Below are 21,306 nucleotides of genomic sequence, written 5' to 3'. Positions count from 1 at the left end.
TGGAGTAATTAAGAGTTGTAGAAGTTACAGCTGGACTGCCTGGGGTGAATTCCAGCTTTATCACTGCAAGCCAAGGGACACCTGCAAGTTATTTGTCTTCTGTGCCTCAGTTTCCTTATATGTAAAATAGGGATAACCCTACTTCTGCTTTAGAGGATTATTGTAAGGGTTAAATGAGCTAATATACTAACAACACTTAGAATACTGCATAGGAAATGCTACTTTAAGTATTTGCTAATATTTTTATAACATTCGTTTTCTCACTTCAACCGATCTCGCCTTTTTCTCTAACATCTCCCAATCTTTTTATTACCTTTAATACCCTTCTCCACCACCTTGGCCAAGACTTTCTATGAGCCCTGCAGTCCGTCTGATTATTACACTGTATTAGTTATTTATCGCCGTGTAACAAACTACCCCCAAATTGAGCAGTTTAAAACAGTAAATACTTATTATCTCATGAAGTTTCTCAGGGTCAGGAACCGGCGAGCAGCGTGGCTGGGTGGCTCTGGGTCAGGGTTTCTCAGGAGGCTGGAGTCAGAGTGTTGACCAGAGAAGCAGTCATGTGAGGGCTGGGCTGGGCTGGGCTGGGGCTGGGAGACGTTTCCAATTTGGTCACGCACATGGCTGTGGCAGGAGGCCACAGTTTCTGGCAACGTGGGCTTCTCCACAGGGCTGCCGGAGTGCCCTCAAATCAAGTGACCCAAAGAGATTGAGGAAGAATCCATCTAAACTCAGAAGTGATATTCCATCACTCCTGATGAATTCTATTGGTTTCATAGCCCAACCCTGATATACTGTGTGAGGGGACTGCACCTGGGCATGAATACCAGCAGGTGGGGCTCACTGGGACCTGTCTTGGAAATCGGTGAAGACATACATTTAATTTGTGTTTGATATTATTTCTTTAAGACCCTCCCTAACTGCTCTTCCACAATGGGTGCTCATGCAGGGTCTCTAGAACTAATCTACAGAAGGCAGGGCAGCATGGTGCAGCAGAAGGTGGGGCAGAATGTATAGGCGTTGGAGCTAGACAGAACTGGGTTTGAATTCCTGCCCTCCTCACAAGCTCTGCGGCCATGAGCATTGACCTAATCTCTCTGAGTCTCAGCGCTCTCATCTTAATGTGTACCTGGTATCATTGGGAGGATTAGCAATGATTACAGAGCCCAGATGCTGACTGGTGCAAGTGGGTGTGGAATCTATGATAATGTGATTATTATCATCATGGTTAAGTTGCTAATGGTTCCTTAGTTCCATATAACCATTTGTTAAGCTCATTTATACTGAGTAAAGGACTTTAAGGAGTGAATGAATTAAGGAATTTTTGGCTCCATGGTGGACTGGGTTAAAAAGGAGCTTTTCAAAAAATCTGTGTGTGTGTGTGTGTGTGTGTATGTGTGTGCGTGCGCATGCAGTTTCAGTTTCACGTAACTCATGCACACAGCTTGCTTCTTTAACCTACAAAGTGACCCTCTGCAAGGCCTTCCCAGGTCAGCGAGTCTCAGCTACAGTTAGAGGGTCCAGGTGGGGGCTGCGCTGTGTGGGAGGCATCCCTGAATGGCTGATGGTGGTAGAAATGTTCACCATACGCGGAGCTCTTAGCTGGCTTATTTGGGTAGCTTCCTTCAGTTAAATTCTGGCCCCATGCTGGACCCGTGTTAAACGCATTGCTTATGTTCTCTCATTTAACCTCACAGTAAGCCTCGGTGACAGGTGGCATTATTGTAACTTGGTTTGAAGGTGAGGAATCTGAGGTTTAGCGACATTAAGAGACTTGCAAAAGGTGACACAGCTGATTGTCATCCACATACACACCAGTTGTTATTCCGTTAACTTCTCCAAAATCGAGCAGTAAATTGAACACTAGAACCAAAGCAAATATCTATAGTCCCGGGTTTATTTCCCAGATGACCAGAACAGTTTCAGAACAAGGTCGCTCTCGGGGGTTTCCAGTGTGCCTCTCTGATGGGATCTAAACCTCTCCTTAGCGCAAGAAGCCAGATTGTTTTTCTTTCTTTTCTTTTCTTTTTTTGGAAGTGGCTGTAACACTTCACTTGCCATATGTGTTTTCACACACAAGTTGAAAATAACACTGAAACAACTAAGTCAGTGACTTGGAATTTTAAAGAGTCATTCTCTACACAGAATTCTCAGCATATTTGAGATGCATCGTTCTTTTTAAAAAAATATATATTTTATTGGTTTTTTACAGAGAGGAAGGGAGAGGGATAGAGAGCTAGAAACATCGATGAGAGAGAAACATCGATCAGCTGCCTCCTGCACACCCCCTACTGGGGATATGCACGCAACCAAGGTACATGCCCTTGACTGGAATCGAACCTGGGACCCTTCAGTCCGCAGGCTGATGCTCTATCCACTGAGCCAAACTGGTTAGGGCAGTGGTCGGCAAACTGCGGCCCCTTGAGTGTGGCTCTTCCACAAAATACCACGTGCGGGCGCGCACATACAGTGCGATTGAAACTTCGTGGCCACACTCAAGGGGCCAAAGAGCCGCATGTGGCTCGCGAGCCGCAGTTTGCCGACCACTGGGTTAGGGCAAGAGATGCATCGTTCTTGTATGTGTTTGATACACTTGAGATTTTATGCAGCCAGGACGCACACCAGCCCTGTCTGGCTCCAAGGCCCAGTGCTGTCTCTCGTGGAGTGTGTGGGACATCTGCCTGGCCCTGGCCGGCGGCCCACCTCCTCGCCCTGCGCAGCAATTGTGCTCCCCTCTCAGGCCCTGTGCTCCCCGCCTGCTGGAAGCCTGACCCTCGTGGGGTATATCATGGATGGAAATAAACACAGCTGGGCCCAGGCTTGAAAAACAATGCTAGAGATTTGTCTTTCTCTGGCTTTTTCTAGTTGCTAGCCTATTTATTTCTTGATTTTTTGATTGACAAAATTGCACCCTTTGAGATTCATTTGCTCTGAGGGTAGGTACACAGCTAAACAGAGACTAAAACAAAACAGCCCCAAATGGAGACTAGCGTATTTGAAAAGTGCAATCACCAGCCCAGCAGGCACATTCAATTTGGGTGAGCTTGTGGATATTCCACTCAGCGCCATTACAGAGGGAGCATTCTCTCATTCAACAGGGAATGGTGATGAGAATCTAACCTCCTCTCCCCATCAAAGCAGAGAAGGGCATTTCCCCCCTGCTACCCGCCTTCCTCTCCCCACAGCCCCACAGACCACATGCTGTCATAACAGAGCCCTCTGGGACTGAGATTCGGCAATGTGCCATGCATTTTAAGATGCTGGATAGACACGAATGATGGAATGGATGGGCCTCGGAATAAACGTACTGGGCTCCTAAGCCAGCGCCTCACTTCTCAGGAGATCTTCTCAGTTTCCTCTTTTCCTGAGATGACTCGGCAGGAATCAGCCACAGGTTGTCAAAGGAAAGGAAGGAGGTGGGTGATCAGAGACAAAGGTAGGCTCCCTCGAGTAGAAGTGTTGGGCAGATATTGGGTAGAGCTGTTTGCTGCTCTGCCTCTGACCTCCCAATGCTCAGCGTTAAAACAACTCTCACAGCTGAAAGGTTTTCTGAGGGAAAGGGGTCTGGAGGCCTACGCTGGCCAGGAAAGGACCAGGTGCTGGGGCCTGCGGACTGAACCAGCAGCCGCAGGGCACCACGGACAGGCAACGTGCGCCCTGAGCTGGAGTTGACGGGCACTTTCATACGTTAGGTTTGGGGAAGAAAGATGTAAGTTCTGAAAGATTTACATTGGCTACAGATGAGGAGGGTGGGCGGGAAAAGGTGAAGCGGGGCAGTTCTAGGCTGGATGCATGGTCTGTAACAAGGAAACATTTGCTACTTTTGATGGGTGGTAGGCAGCAGTCCTGACCATTCACCCGCAAGCAGCGTCCGGCGTCTAGTGGGCGGCTAATAGACAGCCTGGAGGGTGACACAGAACTCCCACAGGCATTCAGGAGTGTGAGCAGTCTTTTGTCAGTTGTTCCACAGCTACTAACTGGTTAACAATTCTTGTCTGTTTCTTACCCTCCGCCGTGCTGTAATTTAATGTAGGACGCCTCAGAATTTTTCTCTTGTTACCAGTTCTGCACATATTGGGGCTTCCAGGTAGCTGTGACGATTTAGCTTTTGTTTGGGCTGCAGGATTACCATTCATTGCGGAGTTTTTCTAGGAGGCATTTGCAATTATTGCAACTTGCAGAAAAATAACTGGGGTGGCTCCACCTCTGCACCTTTCCAGAAATTTTCGTTGACCTTAGCATTTCTCATTTCATGCGAGAAGAGGCATGATTTATGGGTCCTGCTTGGTTTCAGAATGTAGCTTAAAGGAATACATTACTAACAGGAGTCCTGAGTGCTACATTGCCTATTTTTAGATAGGCGAATCTTAATTGGAAACAAAACAAATAGAAGGCAGAGGAAGAATGAAAGGGAAAAGTTATGCTTTCTTAACAGGGAAAAAAAACTTAATTGGGGGGGTGGTGGTTGCAAGTTTTTATCTTTAATGACATTTTCCTCATCAGTTTCTTGAATTGTGGGCTTTATTGTGTTGTGGGTCCAAGGTTTAATTTTTTTTATCTTCTCTGTCTTTTTGAGAAGAGGCACCTTAGAAGGCAAATATGTTTTCTTCTCGACCGAGCTAATTTTATCCCATTTCATTATCCTCCATTGATTTGCTTTCCCGGGTTTTGAATGAAGCTGAGATATATGTGGCTGTTTGGGTACTTTGTGACTCCTGTGTAAACACTAGCTGTTGATACTTTAATTTCTTTGAAATGGAGCGGTAAATTGAAAAGTAGAACAAAACCAAATAGTTGTAGTATTGGGGTCATTTCCCAGACGACTAGAATAGTTTCCGAAGAAGGTCACATTAGGGGTTCTAAGAGAATCTAAATATCGTTCTCTGCCCAAGGCCACACCCTTTCTTTAAATCGGCATAGCAACTTCTATTTGACACAGGTGGAATCAATCAAGTTGAAAACAAGAGCAACAGAATTAAACGGCTTGGGTTTTAAAAAAGTTATTCTGCTCCACAGAATTCTCGGTGTACATGAGTTCTTGTAAGTATTTAAACGATCAGGCTTTATGGGAGAACCATTTTCATGCCGAGCGTTTCTCACTACCCGAGGTTCAGCTCAATGGCGGGAAGGAAGGGGGCCTGAGAGTCGCAAAGAAAAACAAAAGGGAAAATTGGTTTGGAAAAGGTTTCTCCTTTTCATGTTGGGGGCTTGATGGGTTTGTTAGATGTGCATAAATGCCTCCGTGGGATGTTGTCTGATGACAGCATGGCTCCCACAGCTGTGAGAAACAGGAACACAGTAAGGCCGGGTATTACTGACAAGGCCAGAAGCTGCACCAAATTCTAATGTTTCACAGGGAACGAGGTCTGAGTATTTTTATGGTAGAATGATTTCCACGAACTTGAAAGATTAAAATTACTTCCACAAGTCCTGTCCAAGACCTGAGTGGATTTACCCGAAAGACTGCTGCTTTGTCATCTCCAGACCTATTTCTGGCCCTGCAGGGAAGTGATGAAATGTTATTCATTTCTGTACACCCGGAGGAAGAGACCCAATTATACTGAGTACCTGTTAGCTATTGGCCCAGGTGCTTTACTGAGGACATGTCTTTGGATCTGCTCAGTGCGGTGCAGTTGTCTTATTCTCCTCTGTGTCAAGTGAGGAAGCAGAGGCCAAACTCCATGCAGGATACCATTAGGTACTCAGTCCCTGGCAGGGAGGCGTATTGGTTGAGTGGGATCTCTAGAGCTAGCCTTCCGAATTCTGAGTCCTTGCTATGCCAGTTACTAGCTGATTGATCTTGGGAAGATTACCAAGCCTCAGTTTCCCAACCATAAAATGGGGATGCACACAGTCATTTAATCCGCCTAGAAGGTGAGCAGCATATGCCATAATCCATGTCCTGTGCTATTATATTATTGTTGTTATAGTTAAATGGATGAATGAGTGAGTGAGTGGATGCTATTGTTAGGCCATGAACTGTAGAATAACTGCATTCCCACATCCACTCCTGAAGGAGGTGGGGCCCGGTGGTTAGTAACATTCCGTCCCTGTGTGTCCAGATGCACGATGTATGGGATTGGAAGTGGGCTCTGGGAGAACCTCACCTGGGTCTCTTCATCTCCGTGGCCTGAGACTGTTGACTATGGGGCGCGGCTACAGTGTTTGGACAGGTTCAAGCCTTGGACTGAGGGGAGGGCACAGTCCTCTCGTTGCCACTTGCAAGTCCCAGCTTGGAGGGCAGGGCCCTCCCAGCACAATTATAGCCAACAGCTGTAGTTGTAAGCTTGAGCCTATGGTCCGAACACGTGGCCCCACGTGCCTGGGTGATAGAGTTCAGGTGCATGTAGTTGAGTAGGGTTGAAACCAACGAGAATGTTGTAAACATCTTGGTCACGCCCTTACTTTGCCTCATGGCATCAGCTATAAAATAAAGACACGGCTTGTGGGTGCTGGCACCGTCCATCAGAGGGGCAGCATCCCACCGAGACCCAGCTTTCATTCTCTTGTCTGTCTTTTCTAAGCCTTTCATCGCCCCCACTCAGGGTCACTGAACCAGGCTGAGCTGGCATGAGTATGCCATGGCTGTGCTGGCTCCCCACATATGGCACCCAACCAGGGACTGAGTTCTAGGACCAGGGACTGAGTTCTGAGAACAGGGACTGAGTTCTAGGACCAGGGACTGAGTTCTGAGAACAGGGACTGAGTTCTAGGACCAGGGACTGAGTTCTGAGAACAGGGACTGAGTTCTAGGAACAGGGACTGAGTTCTGGGACCAGGGACTGAGTTCTGCGACCAGGGACTGAGTTATGAGGAACAGGGCCTGAGTTCGGGCTCCCCACAGTTGACTGCTATGAATTTAAACTCTTTTCTGGATGGCCTTCTTTGAGTTTGTTGAGCATGCACATTTTAATGGCTGCTTGACCCATTGTTGTTGCTGTTGATGTTTAATTTCATGGTAGTTTTGGCAGAAGAAAATCACTCCTCTTGAATGTGCAGAGGGCTTTCTGCAAGGTGAGAAAATGGTGGGAAGCCCTATCCTGGGGCACAGGATAAATAAAAACAAACAATTTCCCGGAGTTAAAGCTCCTCTCTCCCCGAGGCTCCCTGGGTACAGTAGTTTGTTTTCATTATGTCTCTTACAAAGGCAGCACCAATATTAACAATAGGAACAAAACAGACGCACATTTTTTGCTTTCTAACATTGGAAAGTTCCTTAGGGCCCATAGACTCATTTAGGAAAATTCATGTGTGCAAAACTCATTTGCAAAAGCAAATAAAATATGTGATCACAAATGCTCTTTCCCCGACTGGCCTAGGGGGCCCGCTGGAAATGAGTATGCGCCTTGACGGTTCCTCTCGTAGCTGAGCTGACGCAGGCCGCCAGTCTCCTCATCGAATGAACCCTATTGAGCCACTTTATGTCAGACAACTTGAATGATTGGAAAGCTTGATACGGCTCAGCTGGTTGTTAAGTCACTGTAGTGATTCGTGAGTTTCCTTTTTGAAAAATAATATTCAATCCTCATGCCCTATGGCTTTGAACATATCTTTGAAAGTTCATTCATTAAGATGTCCAGCCAAGGAAACATGTCTGTGTTTAGTTAGGCTTGGCTTTTATGTCCCTTTGGATTGGTAGATGCTGCTTTCTTTCCCGATAAAATTTTTGGCTGCAAGTGTGATGGGTGACAGTGCCTAGGAAACCGGAGTTGAGATCATTAGAAAAAAGGAAACCTTACCTGTAAACTATGTATACATAAGGATAAATGAAGCTACCAGCAATCTGATTAAAACCTCAGTCTTTGAGCTGCTTTTTCCATAGCAGTTAAAGTATATGAAGCAGAGATGAGGTAAGATGAGTACCTATCTTCAAGACTGTCTGATGAACAACTACAATTTTTCTCAACCTTTTAATCTGTGGCTTGTTTTGGCCTAATTGGTTGATTTACTTATTCCACAAACATTATTTACTGAACAGCTATGTATTCCAGGCTCTTCTCTGAGTGGCAGAGTATAAAGATGAGCAAAGGAAAACAAAAATTCCTGTCTTCATGAAGCATATATTGTAATGGGGCAATAGATTTAGCAGAGTAATATTTTAAGAAATTTTACTTCTTTTTACCCTTGGGTATTACTAATAGTATTTTGTTAGAAACTTACTAGAGGCCCAGTGCATGGATTTGTGCACATTGAAAGGAAATTAATTAGAAGGTGACTGGTGGGGTGGTACTGGATGAGATGGGCCGAACACGCCCTGGAGCCAACCTCCGCAGTCCCTCCCTGGCTGGCTGCACCTGAGGCAGCTCCAGGGTTCAAAGGGTGTCTGTGGAGTGAGTGGGGTCCCTCTGACAGGTAGGGTCCCTCAGACTGGCCTGTGGGGATCAGGCCGAAACCAGCAGTCCAACATCCCCTGAGGGGTCCTGGAGTATGAGAGGGCACTCTGCAAAGTTGCTGTCACTCGGCAGCTCCTGAGTTGAGAGTCTGCCCCCTGGTGGTTAGTGCATGTCATACCTACTGGCCGGTCGGCTGGTTGGCTGGTCGCTTAGCCTTTTATATATATAGATTGAGTGTCCATTATGGTCTGAATTCTGAAGTGTAATTTTATCAAATGTGGGAGCCTTAGAGTTTTCTCATGGACTCTTAGAAATCAGTAGAAAAAAAAAGGCATTTGCTTTATGGTATAACTATAATGGAATACATCCATTCCACTTAGGATATATATATATATATATATATATATTTTTTTTTTTTTTCCTGGCTTGTGGCCACATTTAAAAAAACCATATATATTTTTATTGATTTTAGAAAGGAAAGGAGAGGGAGGGGGAGATAGAAACATCAACGATGAGCGACAATCATTGATTGGCTACCTCCTGCATGCCCCACACTGGGGATGGAGCCTGCAACTCGGGCATGAGCCCTTGGTGGGAATCGAACCCAGAACCCTTCAGTCCTCAGGCTAACGCTCTATCCACTGAGCCAAACAGGCTAGGGAGTGGCCACATTTTTCCCAGTCTCAGGGACATAAGCCATCTTCCTGTTGAACACTCACTGACTACATGGCTCCACTCTGGAGATGCCCGGCTGCAGGTGGTACTAGTTCATGCTGGTGGGACCAACCAGCAGAGTACTGGGTCGCACCATGGTTCCCAGCTAGAGTAAGAGTCATAAGAACTGACTGACATTTCTGCACACTGCTGTGTCACCTGTTGTGAGACATGTAACAAACAGCAAATTTTGTGAATGCTAAATGTTTCTTGTAAATTAAATTAGGCCAAAATAAATATTATTCTATAATAATGTTAGAATAACGCCAACGTCGCTGTTCTATACTCTTCTGTGCTTTCTTGGATGGGCAGGGAAGACGATGAATTACAGATAGCTCCTTGGGGATGGTGTAGAATTCAGGGTATGCTCATTGAGGAGCGTGGCACATTCGTCTCATAGTTCAAGGAGCAACAAAGATAGAGACCTCCTGCCTTCCTTTCCCCATAATCTTTCTCTCTAGAGCCTTGGAGGACCTGCTGATTGTTAATGAGTTGCGAAGTTGATGGAACTTCACATTCACCTCCTCTCCGTTTCCTGCTGCCATCCCCAGGTGGAAATGTCAATCAAGAGAGAAATGTCTAAGATGGGGAAGGAGAGAAAAGATGAGGCAGCGATGAGAGAGACAGTCTATTCCAGGCAGATGAACAGCTCTTGAATAAGTCAGGCGTCTCCTGCCCCTAGGAACACAAAATGAAATAAAAGAGAAAATGAGTTCACTCCTAACTATTTCTATCAGATTCACCCGTCCCCTTAACCAATTCTCTGTTTACCTTCTGCTCTGTTTGGTCCTTGCCGCCAAGGAAATCCAGCTGTTTTCAAAGAACACAATCCACGTTGTGTTTCAGCCAGTCTTATCATCTTGATGTAAATACTATCAATTGCAGCCTGTCACATCTTCCTCCACTGAATAAGTGCATTGCTTGCTGACACCGGAGCTTCTCTAAAGATAACACAAGCAGAGAAATTGCATCTCACATTAGGCATGCTCACAGCAAGGGCTCCAGGAGGCAGCCAGGACACACCCCATAATCACATCTTTCCCAACCCCACCAAATTAAAAAAGACACATAGAAGGAAAAGAGCTTGCTGTTGGACCTGCTGGGGGAGAGGATCAAACAAATAGTCAAATCAAATGAAAGCATTGTTGCTTATTCACCTGGCTGTGTACAGAGCCCCAGCATTTCCGCCTCAGCGGGGTACGTGTCCCTGGATTCCAGTGTCAGAATGGCTTTGTTGAACAGCTCTGCTCTAACAAGCTCAGGGCTTCCATAGCAGAACTATCTGTACCTGCTCCCCCCCCCCGCCCCTCCCCCCGCCCATGAGGTTTGTCTGTGCACTTTCCACTCTCTCCTCGCTGCAGGGACAAGACAGGTGTTTTAGAATCACCCCCCTGCCTCTAGGAAGAGTGGGGTTTAACCTTCCAGGCAGAAAGGGGCCTCCCACGGCCTGCACTATCTTCTTAGAGAGTTCTTCATCATCTCTGAGTAACATCGGGCACCAGGGAGTTTTCCCCATTGTCAAGCCACAATCCCCACCGTGACCGCCTTCGTCCTCTTCCTGGTACATCTTGGTGAGCACTGGTTCCCTGTGGTGTCTGTAAGGCCTTCGCCTTCCTTGGCCAGGGGGCAGGATCGGCCGTGAGCGGAAACCTCTGAGAGTGACATCTGTTTTTCTCCGGTGACTTAGAGATCTGTGACTAATAATCGTGGTAGTTGTTGAGAATTCCAGATCCCAACGAATTCCATTCAAATGGAGGAACTCCCTAGGGACCTGATGATAATGTTTAGGTATAATGAGTTTCTTGAAGAGTCTCATCTTGTTGGGGTTTATACCGACATCAGATGGTTTTATTTTCCCTGCTCACTGCGCTCCACTGTATTGTGTTGAATCCTACTTTCCTGCTGGGGAGCTAGTTTCCTAGCAACGTCTAATTTCCTGTCATTTTCAATTATTAGTGCAGTCTCATTTGGGTATTTAAGACCTAGTCCCGTTCATTTAAAAAAAGATTAATATCAAACTTGATTCAACACGTATCCGCTCCCCCCCTCTCCCTCTTGTTATGGGTAGTGTGTGTGTGCGCGCTCTGCTACCGAGACACCTTTTCCTTTCTTTCAGGACCTAGTTCCTCTGGAGCGGGGGTTCAGGAGGAAGGGGGGCAGTTGAGGGGTTTTTATCGGATTGTTAGAATGTCATAGGCGGGCAGGCCGTAGTCCACATCACCCTGGTTCAGACAGACTCTTTCCGTTGGGGTGATCTCTGTTGAAATGGTCTCTGCACAGTGTTCTATGCAGTTTTCTTGGGGCGAGACCATTCCCTCCACCCCCACCCCTGCAGCTACGCACCCCCTTGACCTTGCCAGTGGTCACACCTCCAGCCCCTCTCCAAGGCGGGCACCACAGCTGGGCACATGCCTGCCCATCAGTGCCTCTTCTTCAGGGGTGATGGGACCCCTGGGCATTCTGCCTCCTAAGAACTTAGCAAACTGGGGGGGGGGTGAGGCTTCCCCATCTTCCTTCTGGCACACCACATTGGATCCCATGGAAATCTCTAGATTTCGCTGGGCAGCAGGCTCCATGTTTACAGGAACCTCAAATTTCAGATGACGCGCGGCAGGGATCCCTCCTCCTCCCCACAGCGTGCCAGACTCCCAGGCTTCCAGACACAACCCCAGGACTGGCTCTCTACTGCTCCCCTCTGCGGCAGCACCAGGAACCGCCTGTGCCCCTGCCGCTCAGCAGGAGTCCAGTGGGCCATGTGATGCCAGACTCCACTTCTAGGGCATCCGCAGTCCTTGTAAAGGGTTCTCATGGCTCAGCCCGCCCTCCTCACGCAGGGAAGGGGAAAGAACCGGCGTTTCCCTCGACCCCTGGCCTCCTCACCACCCTACACATCCCTGGTTCTCTGTTAAGACTGGTGGGTGGGGTCTGGCGCGGGCAGGGTGATGGAGAGGACTTTGTGGGCGGTAGGGCCATTCTGCTGCTGCTTACCAAGACCTCCAGGGAGATGGTTGGCTCCAGCTGCTGGGGCTTTCTCTAGAACGTGGAGTATTGACGTGACTTTAGTTTTGGACCAGAGGAGTGTTTTAGGACATTGAAATATATGCATTATAATGTTTATCCGCAGACAAGTACGTAATGATACATGGGTGTGTATCTTGGGCCCTAAAAAGGCCAGGACACTGCTCTGTCATCTTTTTCACATACGAGTCACAAAACCCCATGAATCCAAAGTACAAGCCAGTGCCGTAAATTCTGATTTTCTCCATGACTACAAATCTCAAAGTGTAGAGCAGGGGTCCTCAAACTTTTTAAACAGGGGGCCAGTTCACTGTCCCTCAGACCGTTGGAGGGCCGGACTATAGTTTAAAAAAACACTATGAACAAATTCCTATGCACACTGCACATATCTTATTTTGAAGTAAAAAACCAAAAGGGGAACAAATACAATATTTGTATTTGCATGTGGCCCACGGGCCGTAGTTTGAGGACCCCTGGTGTAGAGGAAAAGAACACAGGTGTTTCTGCATTCCTTGTTCTCTAAGCACAGGTTTATTCTGCAGGGGAACCCAGCACTACATCCCTGTCTTACTGAGAAGGTTCAATGAGTGAATAAATAGGAAAGTATCTACAAAATTATGTGATCTCCAAATATACACGAGCATCATGATTACATATCATTGTATATGCGATTTTTACATATGAACACACATACCCATAAACCTTGTTTTAGTTTGGCATGTGAAAGTAAGTTGGTCCCTGGAATACCTTTTTTTTTAAAAAAAAATATATTTTATTGATTTTTTTTGCAGAGAGGAAGGGAGAGGGACAGAGAGCCAGAAACATCGATGAGAAAGAATCATCGATCAGCTGCCTCCTGCACACTCCCTACTGGGGATGTGCCTGCAACCAAGGTACATGCCCTTGACCAGAATCGAACCCGGGACCCTTGAGTCCACAGGCCGACGCTCTATCCACTGAGCCGAACCAGTTAGGGCTGGAATGCCTTTTTTATTTTATTGGTATGTACTAGTCAATCAAGTCTCCAGCCAGACTGACTGAGTGGTAAACTTGACACTATGATTCTAGGCAAATAGCTTAATCTCTCTGAGTCTCAATTTCCTCATCTGCAGATAGAGATAATAATAGTGTCTACCTCATGGAGTTGCTGGAGAGTCTAATGGGTTAATTCATATAAAAACACTTAGCCTTACAAAATTGTCTGGCACCACAGTCAGCTCTCAAAGATGAGCTAATATTATATCCCTGTATTAACTCCCTAGAGAAACAGGAAATTTCTTATTTTTTTCTGTATTTTGGATATTTTAAATAGAAATTAAATGGATAAAACTAGCCTTTACTTTGTGGTGAAGCTGATTTTTAAACATTTCCCTTAAAGATGACCTGGGGAGGGTGGGGTCAGAGCAGTGTGAGCAATCTCGTGACGGGACGGGCAGTCAGACTTACCTGCGGTCGGTCCAGGTAGCAGTGCAATTCGGCATCAGCCATTCACTCAGAAGAGCAGGCTAGTTAGCTACGCAGGCAGGACAAACAAGCAGCAACAAATGAGAATATGCGTGACCATCTGCATGTCCAAGATTGCAACACCAGGCATTCATTACTGAGTGACAGATCTGTGCACCTTTCTTTCTCCCCTAACTCACACTTGTTTTCCTTCTGCTGCTTCCTGTGGGACATAGCTCCCCTCTGAAAGGCGACATGTTTGCAGATTGGTGTCAAAGGGAAAAGTCTGACCTAACGATTCTTTTCAAATGGCTTCTCAATATTTCATTTATCGTTTCAGCCTCATCGCTTTCTTACCTTCCGACTGTGCACAGCTCTGATTAGCTGTATTGGCTTACCTGACTCAAATTGATTTTGTTGAATTTTCTGGACCGTTTATATATTTATTTCCTATGTCCTTTCTATTTTTTTTTTATCTGTCCATTTCAAGCTTTCATTCTGAACTCATCCAGATGCTAAGCCAATATTCGCCAGGTTATAATTTATTTGCTATCAGCAACCAAATTTAAACAATGCTAATCTTGTTCTAATTTGGTTTGTATCAGCCCTCCTCTTGGTAGTTAGAAAAAGCAAATGTTAATGTCTGGTTCTCTCTTCTATGGGTGTTATTCCCTCATCCTTCATGTACTGCAGTTAATAAAAAAGAGAAATTGGGGCCCTGGTTGGTGTTGCTCAGTGGTTAGATAATCAGACTGTGCACCAAAGGGTCTTGGGTTCGATTCCTGGTCAAGGACACATACCTGGGTTACAGGTTTGCTCCCCTGCCCCTGGTCAGGGAGCATGCAGGAGTCAACCAATTGATGTGTCTCTCTCACATCGATTTTTTCCCCCTCTCTCTCCCCCTTCCTCCCTTCCTTCCACTCTCTCTAGAAAGCAATGGAAAAAAATATCCTCAGGTGAGGATTTTAAAAAAAATTGGGGCAGTGGGAACCACAATTTTACCTGAATTTTAAACAGAAAGCATTTTGGCAAGAACACGGAGTATGTAGAGGGTGGGGGGCAGAGGGCAGTTTGCGAGCCTACTCTGGCTGTGGTTCTCTTTCCCCATTTTACCTCTGGGCAGGGGCTGGAGTGGTGGGAACTGGGGGTGGTCTCAGCTGGTGGAAGATGCCCCACAGCATCCCTGCGTGCCTGCCGCTGCCTGGGCACAGGCTCCTGTGGTGGCTGCTGCCACAGGCGGGATTATGTGGCCTGCTGGGGTAGAATTCCTAGTTTTCTGTGTATATGTTTGGGCTTCCATTCATTGTGTGCGTATATTTGCTGACTTCAGGGGCAGAATTTCTGAAAAGTGGCCAGGGTAGGCAGAGGGGAGCGCTGCAGGTGGCTGTTGAGCATGTCGTGAGAGGTTTTCTCAAACCCTAATTTCACTTTCCAAGCAGGTATTTTAATCAGAGGCTAAATTCAGATTCTGGACCCTCAAGCTATAGTTTGCAAAAGCTCAGGTCTGTGTTCCCTTCCAGGTTGCAGCAGGAGCTATGCTCCCTCCTCATGGCTGCTGGCTCCTGTTAGAACAGCATTTCTTTCCCTCCTTTCTTCCTGTTGTGAACTCGCAGGTCATACCTGGCCAACAAGGCTCAGCTTACGTTGTGCCTCCTCCAGGAAGCTCTCCCTGACCACTCCAGTCCAGGGCTACCTCTCAATAGTCTAAACCAGGCATCAGCACATGCTGTTTGTGGGCCAGGTCTAGCCCACTGCCTGTTTTTGTAAAGAAAGTTTTATTAGAACATAGAGCTATGTACCTGAGACTAATACAAACTAATATTGCATGTAAACTGCAACTGAAAAATAAAATGCAAAAAAAATATGGATAATATGTAAGAAAACATATAGCTACATTCATTTGTTTATGTACTGTCTAGGGCTGCTCTCAAGATGCAATGGTAGAATTGAACAATCGTGACAGAGACTATATGGCTCACAACCCTAAAATATTTACTTTCTGGTCTTTTACAGAAAAAGTTTGCTGACCCCTCTCCTCCACTGAGGGGCTTAATGTGCACGTCTCTCAGCATGACGTGTAATAAATGCTCCTTTTTTACAGTTTGCAAAACTCCTAGTTTTAAACTTAGCATAGTCTTTTAGTATTTCTCAGATGTTTTTCTCACTGGAAAAATATTCTTAAAATTACACTTGGAGATTGGGGTGAGTTCCCCACATGGGACAGAGAACCCACAGGCAATTTTATTTTCAAGTGACAACATTCATTTGTTATTGTTGTCAGGCGATTGCCGATAAGGCTCTCAGAGCATAGCTTTATACCGAAACCATTCCTTCCAACCCAGAACTCTTACTTGTTACTGATCTCAGAGTAAGAACATAAATCTTATCAAATTTCCATAAGGACAGGAGAAGCTGTAACTTAATCAAACCATTCATATGGAAGTCTGAAAGCACACACAATTTTAGAAGGTTAGCACTTAACTCTAAAAAATAATACTGATGGGCCCGGCTGGCGTGGCTCAGTGGTTGAGCGTCGACTTATGAACCAGGAGGCCACGGTTCGATTCCCGGTCAGGGCATATGCCCGGGTTGCAAGCTTGGTCCCCAGTAGGGGGTATGCAGGAGGCAGCTGATTGATGATTCTCTCTCATCATTGATGTTTCTGTGTTTCTCCTCTCTGAGGTCAATAAAAACATATTAAAAAATAATAATAATACTGATGGGATCCTCTTAGACACTCAGGTGTCCCACTTTGTAAGAATCTGACTTGCGCTAGGTATGAAGGCGAGCACACACTTACGTCAGTGACCCACAGCTCGAGTCATCCATTCGTCTTCTCTCCTGCCTAGCGGCCAGCCCATCCCCAGGGTGGAGTACACGGAGGAAGAAACGAAAACTTGGGGCGTGGTATTCCGGGAGCTCTCCAAACTCTATCCCACCCACGCCTGCCGGGAGTATTTGAAAAACTTCCCTCTGCTGACTAAATACTGTGGCTACAGGGAGGACAACGTGCCTCAGCTTGAGGATGTCTCCGTGTTTCTGAAAGGTAAGGCTTCACAAGGCTTCCATCCCGGCCAGCATCCGCATTTGCCCTCCAAGGACACCCATGTCCTCCTCTGACTCGGGCACTCCCACTTCCCTCTCATAAGAAGGACCCTGGTGACTATATCAGCTTGACCTGAATAACCCAGGGTGAGCTCTGCATGTCAGGGTCCTTAACTTAGCACATCTGCAAAGTCCACTTTGCCTCGTAAGGAAACGTCTTCACAGGTTCAGGGGATTAAGGGCCATGGATATTTTTTGAGGGCCATTATTCAGCTTAGCATGGCCTCTTAAGTATTGCTACTCGAGCTTTGTGACCCATTGTGAACGCTCTTTTCTTCCCACTCCAATGCCACCACTCAAGTTGAAGTCCCCTTCACTTTATAACCTTGACCCCCGTGTCCTCTCCCCTCTGCTCCCCTGTCCACTGTTTCCAGATAAAGCTCCCTATCGCATGACTTTCCTCCTGGCATCTCTGCTCAGAAATATCAGTGCCTCTCCTTTGTTTTATTGGGGTTGGCAAATCCCCTGTAAAAGGCCAGATGGTAAATATTTTAGGCTTTGTGGGCCGAGAGGCAAAATGAAGGCTCCTATTTAGGTACTTCTATAACCATTTAAATATGACGGTTAAAGAATGTAAGAACTGTTCCTAGCTCATGGGTGTACAGAAACAGGCTGCCAGCGGGCTTTGGACTACAGGCCATAGTGTGCTGGGTCTGGTTTACATGGTCAAGTTCTGAACTGCTCAGCCTCAATTCAAGGCCCTGACCCAGCTTTCCGAGTTTGTCTCCTGCTATGACTGAGCTGCTCACAGCCCTCTGTTCCAGCTGTGGGCCCTCACACCTTTGCTCAGGCTCTGCCCCTGGCTAGACAAGTCAGCCCATTTTCACCTACTCAGATTCTACCTACTGTTTGAGGCTCAGGACAAATCCTGCTCCTCTATGAATCCTGATCGTAACAGCCTTGCTGAGCTCTCCTAGATCACGTGAGTATCAGGAGGGAGGTGGGTGTGGTCTGACAGCTGGTACGCTGAGCACCACACCCGGCACCAGGGAGGGTGAGCACCACCCACGGTGTGTGTTACTGAGGGACAGAGATGGAGAATCAGCTTCTGTTATATTGTTTAACTAGATTACATTTCCCCCAAAGCCCTGCCTCTGACATGCCCCTCTGTTTCCCACAGAGCGATGTGCATATTAGATATTTACCATGGGCCTGATCGCTCACCTACGGGGTTTGCTTCTTACAACATTGTTTCTCAAGCCCCTGGGATTAGAACACCATCCCATGAGTTTTGTCACATCTGTCTCCCAACTTAGCATTTGTGTTATGAGAGGTGGAATAGCAGATAGCACGGATTCTGGAGGAGCCTGCGAGCTGCCGGCTCCTAGCTCTGTGGCCTTAGATGAGTTACCTTACCCTCTCTGTGCCTCTGGGTTTCTTCTCTGTGAATGAAGATAATACTATTATCCAGCTCACGAGGATTGGGAGGGGAAACTAACCAATATGACTTAAAGCCCTAACATTATTGCTTGACACACATTAAATGTAGCGGAGTCTTAGTGATTATTACTATTATTGTTGTTGTTATTGTTTTTATTGCTGTTTCTCACGACCCTTGGTGAACTGGATACTGGGAGTGTGGTTTGCATCACTCATTGGTTCATAGCAAGCACAATGTCAGTGTTTTTATTGCTTTTAATCGACTGACTTTTAAAATATCTAATTTATTTTAAAAGAACACTTTTTAAGCAATGGTATCCACAAATTCAAAGTTCTTGCTGTGGTAGGTACATCTTTTAAAAAATTTATATAAAAATAAAGTACATAACTATTAAAATAAAGACTGTTCCTCTGTGTACCACACTCATGTCCCCCATGAGTGGGACACACTGGCTTAATGGATACAAAATAGAAAAAGGAGAAAATACACTTCATCTTTCTGATATCCAGTGGGGAGCAACCCAAAGCGGAAGCTTTGGCATGAGCATAATCTGTTAGAATGAGGGGTCTGAGGAGGCCTGAGGACAGGGTAATGTCCACGCAAACACCGGGAACTCCACGGAGACTGGTTTTATAAGCTTAATTGCTTTTTGTCCTTATAAACCATTTCGGGACATTCTAAGGTGCTCTCCTAACGCGGGGAGGTTTTCAGAACGGGAGCCTTTGGTGTGCTGGTGTCCGAGGGAAGACGGGCTTCCTGTGGTAAACGCTCTGGGCCTTGACCAGGAGGAAGCAGGAGGCAGCCCTTAACCGAGACGCTGATGATCCATCCACAGCCTAACTGAGCTGGCAGCATAGAGCAGTTTCATAGATTTTATTATATTCTGCTTATTTGATTCCCTCTTACTATAAACCAATAAAGCATGTAGGGCTTTCATGTCCCCCTTCAAATTGGAGTAATTGATGTGACTGTTTTCATAATATCACAGAAACAATAATACAGAATGAAGGAGTTAGGTGGTATTGACAGTAGGAAGCTGGGATGTGAATTGATTCCATGAAGCTAGTGAAGGGAGTAAATGAGCTGTTAACTGACCACATGCCCGAAGGAGGGATCCCTACCTGGGGGACGAAGGGGGGAGGACGGGGGTGGGGGGTGGTGGTTTAGAAAGATACCAGGTAACATCACTTTAGATTGTAATCCTCTCCTGTGTATTTGAGCCTTCTGGTCCTAAATTGGCTTCTGTATTTAAATCCTTCAATCTTTTTTCACCTTTTCTTTCCATTTTCATAGATGTCTTGTTCCCCTGGAAACCATCACTCGACAGTGTAGTTTAGTAATCAGAAGCCACTGACGTGATAGCTGTTAGCAATACAGTTGACCCTTGAGCAATCCAGGGGCCCCCTGCACAGTCGAAAATCACATGTAACTTGACTCTACAGTTGGCCCTTCCCATCCCGGATTCAAACAACTGTAGATCAAACAGGATTTTTGATCTGCGGTTGGGAAAACACGGCGGGGACTGTGACAATAGGTTTTTTGATCGCAGTTAGTGGAATCTGTGAGTGTGAAACCTGCGGATAGAAAGGGCTGACTGTATTTATTGAAAAAAACCTGCGTGTAAATGAACCTGGGCACTCAAACCCGTGTTGTTCAAGGGTCAACTGTGTATGTCATTCAATTGTCAAGAGGTGTAGGACCTTGATTACTCTGTTTCCAGAACACCCTTATAAATAACGGAAAGCCCCGGTTGGCCCAGCAAGTCCTGCTGGCTTAGCATTTAGTTGGCTCTTTCTGTTGCCTCTTTAGAAAGATCTGGCTTCACCGTGAGGCCGGTGGCTGGATACCTGAGTCCGAGAGACTTCCTGGCGGGACTGGCCTACAGGGTGTTCCACTGCACCCAGTACATCCGGCACGGCTCGGACCCCCTCTACACCCCGGAACCGTGAGTACCCACACGGGAAGCCTGGGCTGGTGGGAGACACCACACTGTGAAGTGACCAGGCCCTCTTTCCCCCCTGACTTCACCCTTTGGCCAGTGAGGGGCACAGCACTCACCCTGAGAAGGAAGAGCTTACTGGATGCTCAGGCTCCTCAGCTGGGCACACGGGGCCTCTGAGAGTCACGTGTAGCTTTCATAAAGCCATGGTCCATATAGACAACGTTTCACTGAAAGAAACGCGGAAATTCCAATAATCGGGACAATTCCTACCTTGCAGGCTCTGCTCTCATCAACTCATTTAAAAAAATGTATATTTTTAAATTGATTTCAGAGAGGAAGGGAGAGGGAGAGAGCGATAGAAGCATCAATGATGGGAGAGAATCATTGATCGGCTGCCTCCTGCTCGTCCCCCTGAGGATCGAGCATGACCTCCTGGTTCATAGGCCGACGCTCAACCACTGAGCACACCAGTCGGGCTCATCCACTCATTTAATCCACATGGCAACCCTATGGAGTAGGTACTGTTATCATCTCCACTTTAACTGATGAGAAGACACAGGCAGGAGAGGCAAAGCTAACGTTGACATGCGTGCCTCTTGCAGGAGCAGGCTCCTCTCACACTCACCCCCCCTCCTGTGGTCCTCACATCACCCCCAAACTCAGAACTCTGTGCCATGCTCTCCCTGCTGTCCTAGTTTTCTGCACGCTCCTCCGCCCTACCCACCCCACTCTAGATTCATATGGTGTTTGTGATTCTTCTTGGGCTCTGTCAGGTTTCTTCAAGGGAATTCGTCTTTGGGACTTTTATCCTATCTCTCCTGGACAGTGTGTGGGCTAGGTGTGCAGAGAGAAGCGAGTGTGTGGGCTAGGTGTGTAGTGTGTGGGCTAGGTGTGCAGTGGGTGGGCTAGGTGTGCAGAGAGAAGCGAGTGTGTGGGCTAGGTGTGCAGTGGGTGGGCTAGGTGTGCAGTGTGTGGGCTAGGTGTGCAGTGGGCTAGGTGTGCAGAGAGAAGCGAGTGATGATGCTATGCTGCTCTATCATGGGGACCCGAGGGCAAGCTGTGAACCCCTTCTTGTTAATGACTTGGCCTCATGACACATGGCGTTGTACAGTCTCTCAGTGTAAAACACCATAGGTCCTTTTCTCGAACTTTCTGAAATTTCCACTGCCTTCAAGGTGAACAGTGTTTGTCTTCTCTGGCAAACACTCTCTCACCATCCTGTGCACAATCACTCCTTCAGAAAATTTGTCATTCATTCTCCTTATTACCCACCTGTTCCATGTATTTAACCATGCTAGCTTTTAACATGTTAAACTGTGTCTTACTGCTTCCCGGAAAGTGTAAAGTACTCGAGTGCTCTGAATTAT

General features: G+C 46.6%; 1 protein-coding gene across 1 annotated transcript in view; it reads left to right on the top strand.

The window, feature by feature from the left end:
• Positions 1 to 21,306, top strand: part of TPH2 (tryptophan hydroxylase 2) — a 96,358-nt gene that overhangs the window by 18,442 nt on the left and 56,610 nt on the right. The window contains exons 6-7 of the mRNA XM_006095454.3: positions 16,361 to 16,557; positions 19,807 to 19,942. Of these exons, the coding sequence (XP_006095516.1) occupies positions 16,361 to 16,557; positions 19,807 to 19,942 (333 nt within the window). The remainder of the gene's footprint in view (positions 1 to 16,360; positions 16,558 to 19,806; positions 19,943 to 21,306) is intronic.

The sequence above is a fragment of the Myotis lucifugus genome, unplaced genomic scaffold (assembly GCF_000147115.1).
Source record: "Myotis lucifugus unplaced genomic scaffold, Myoluc2.0 scaffold_156, whole genome shotgun sequence".
Classification (NCBI taxonomy): Eukaryota; Metazoa; Chordata; class Mammalia; order Chiroptera; family Vespertilionidae; genus Myotis; species Myotis lucifugus.
This window is presented reverse-complemented; position numbering and strand designations above follow the sequence as displayed.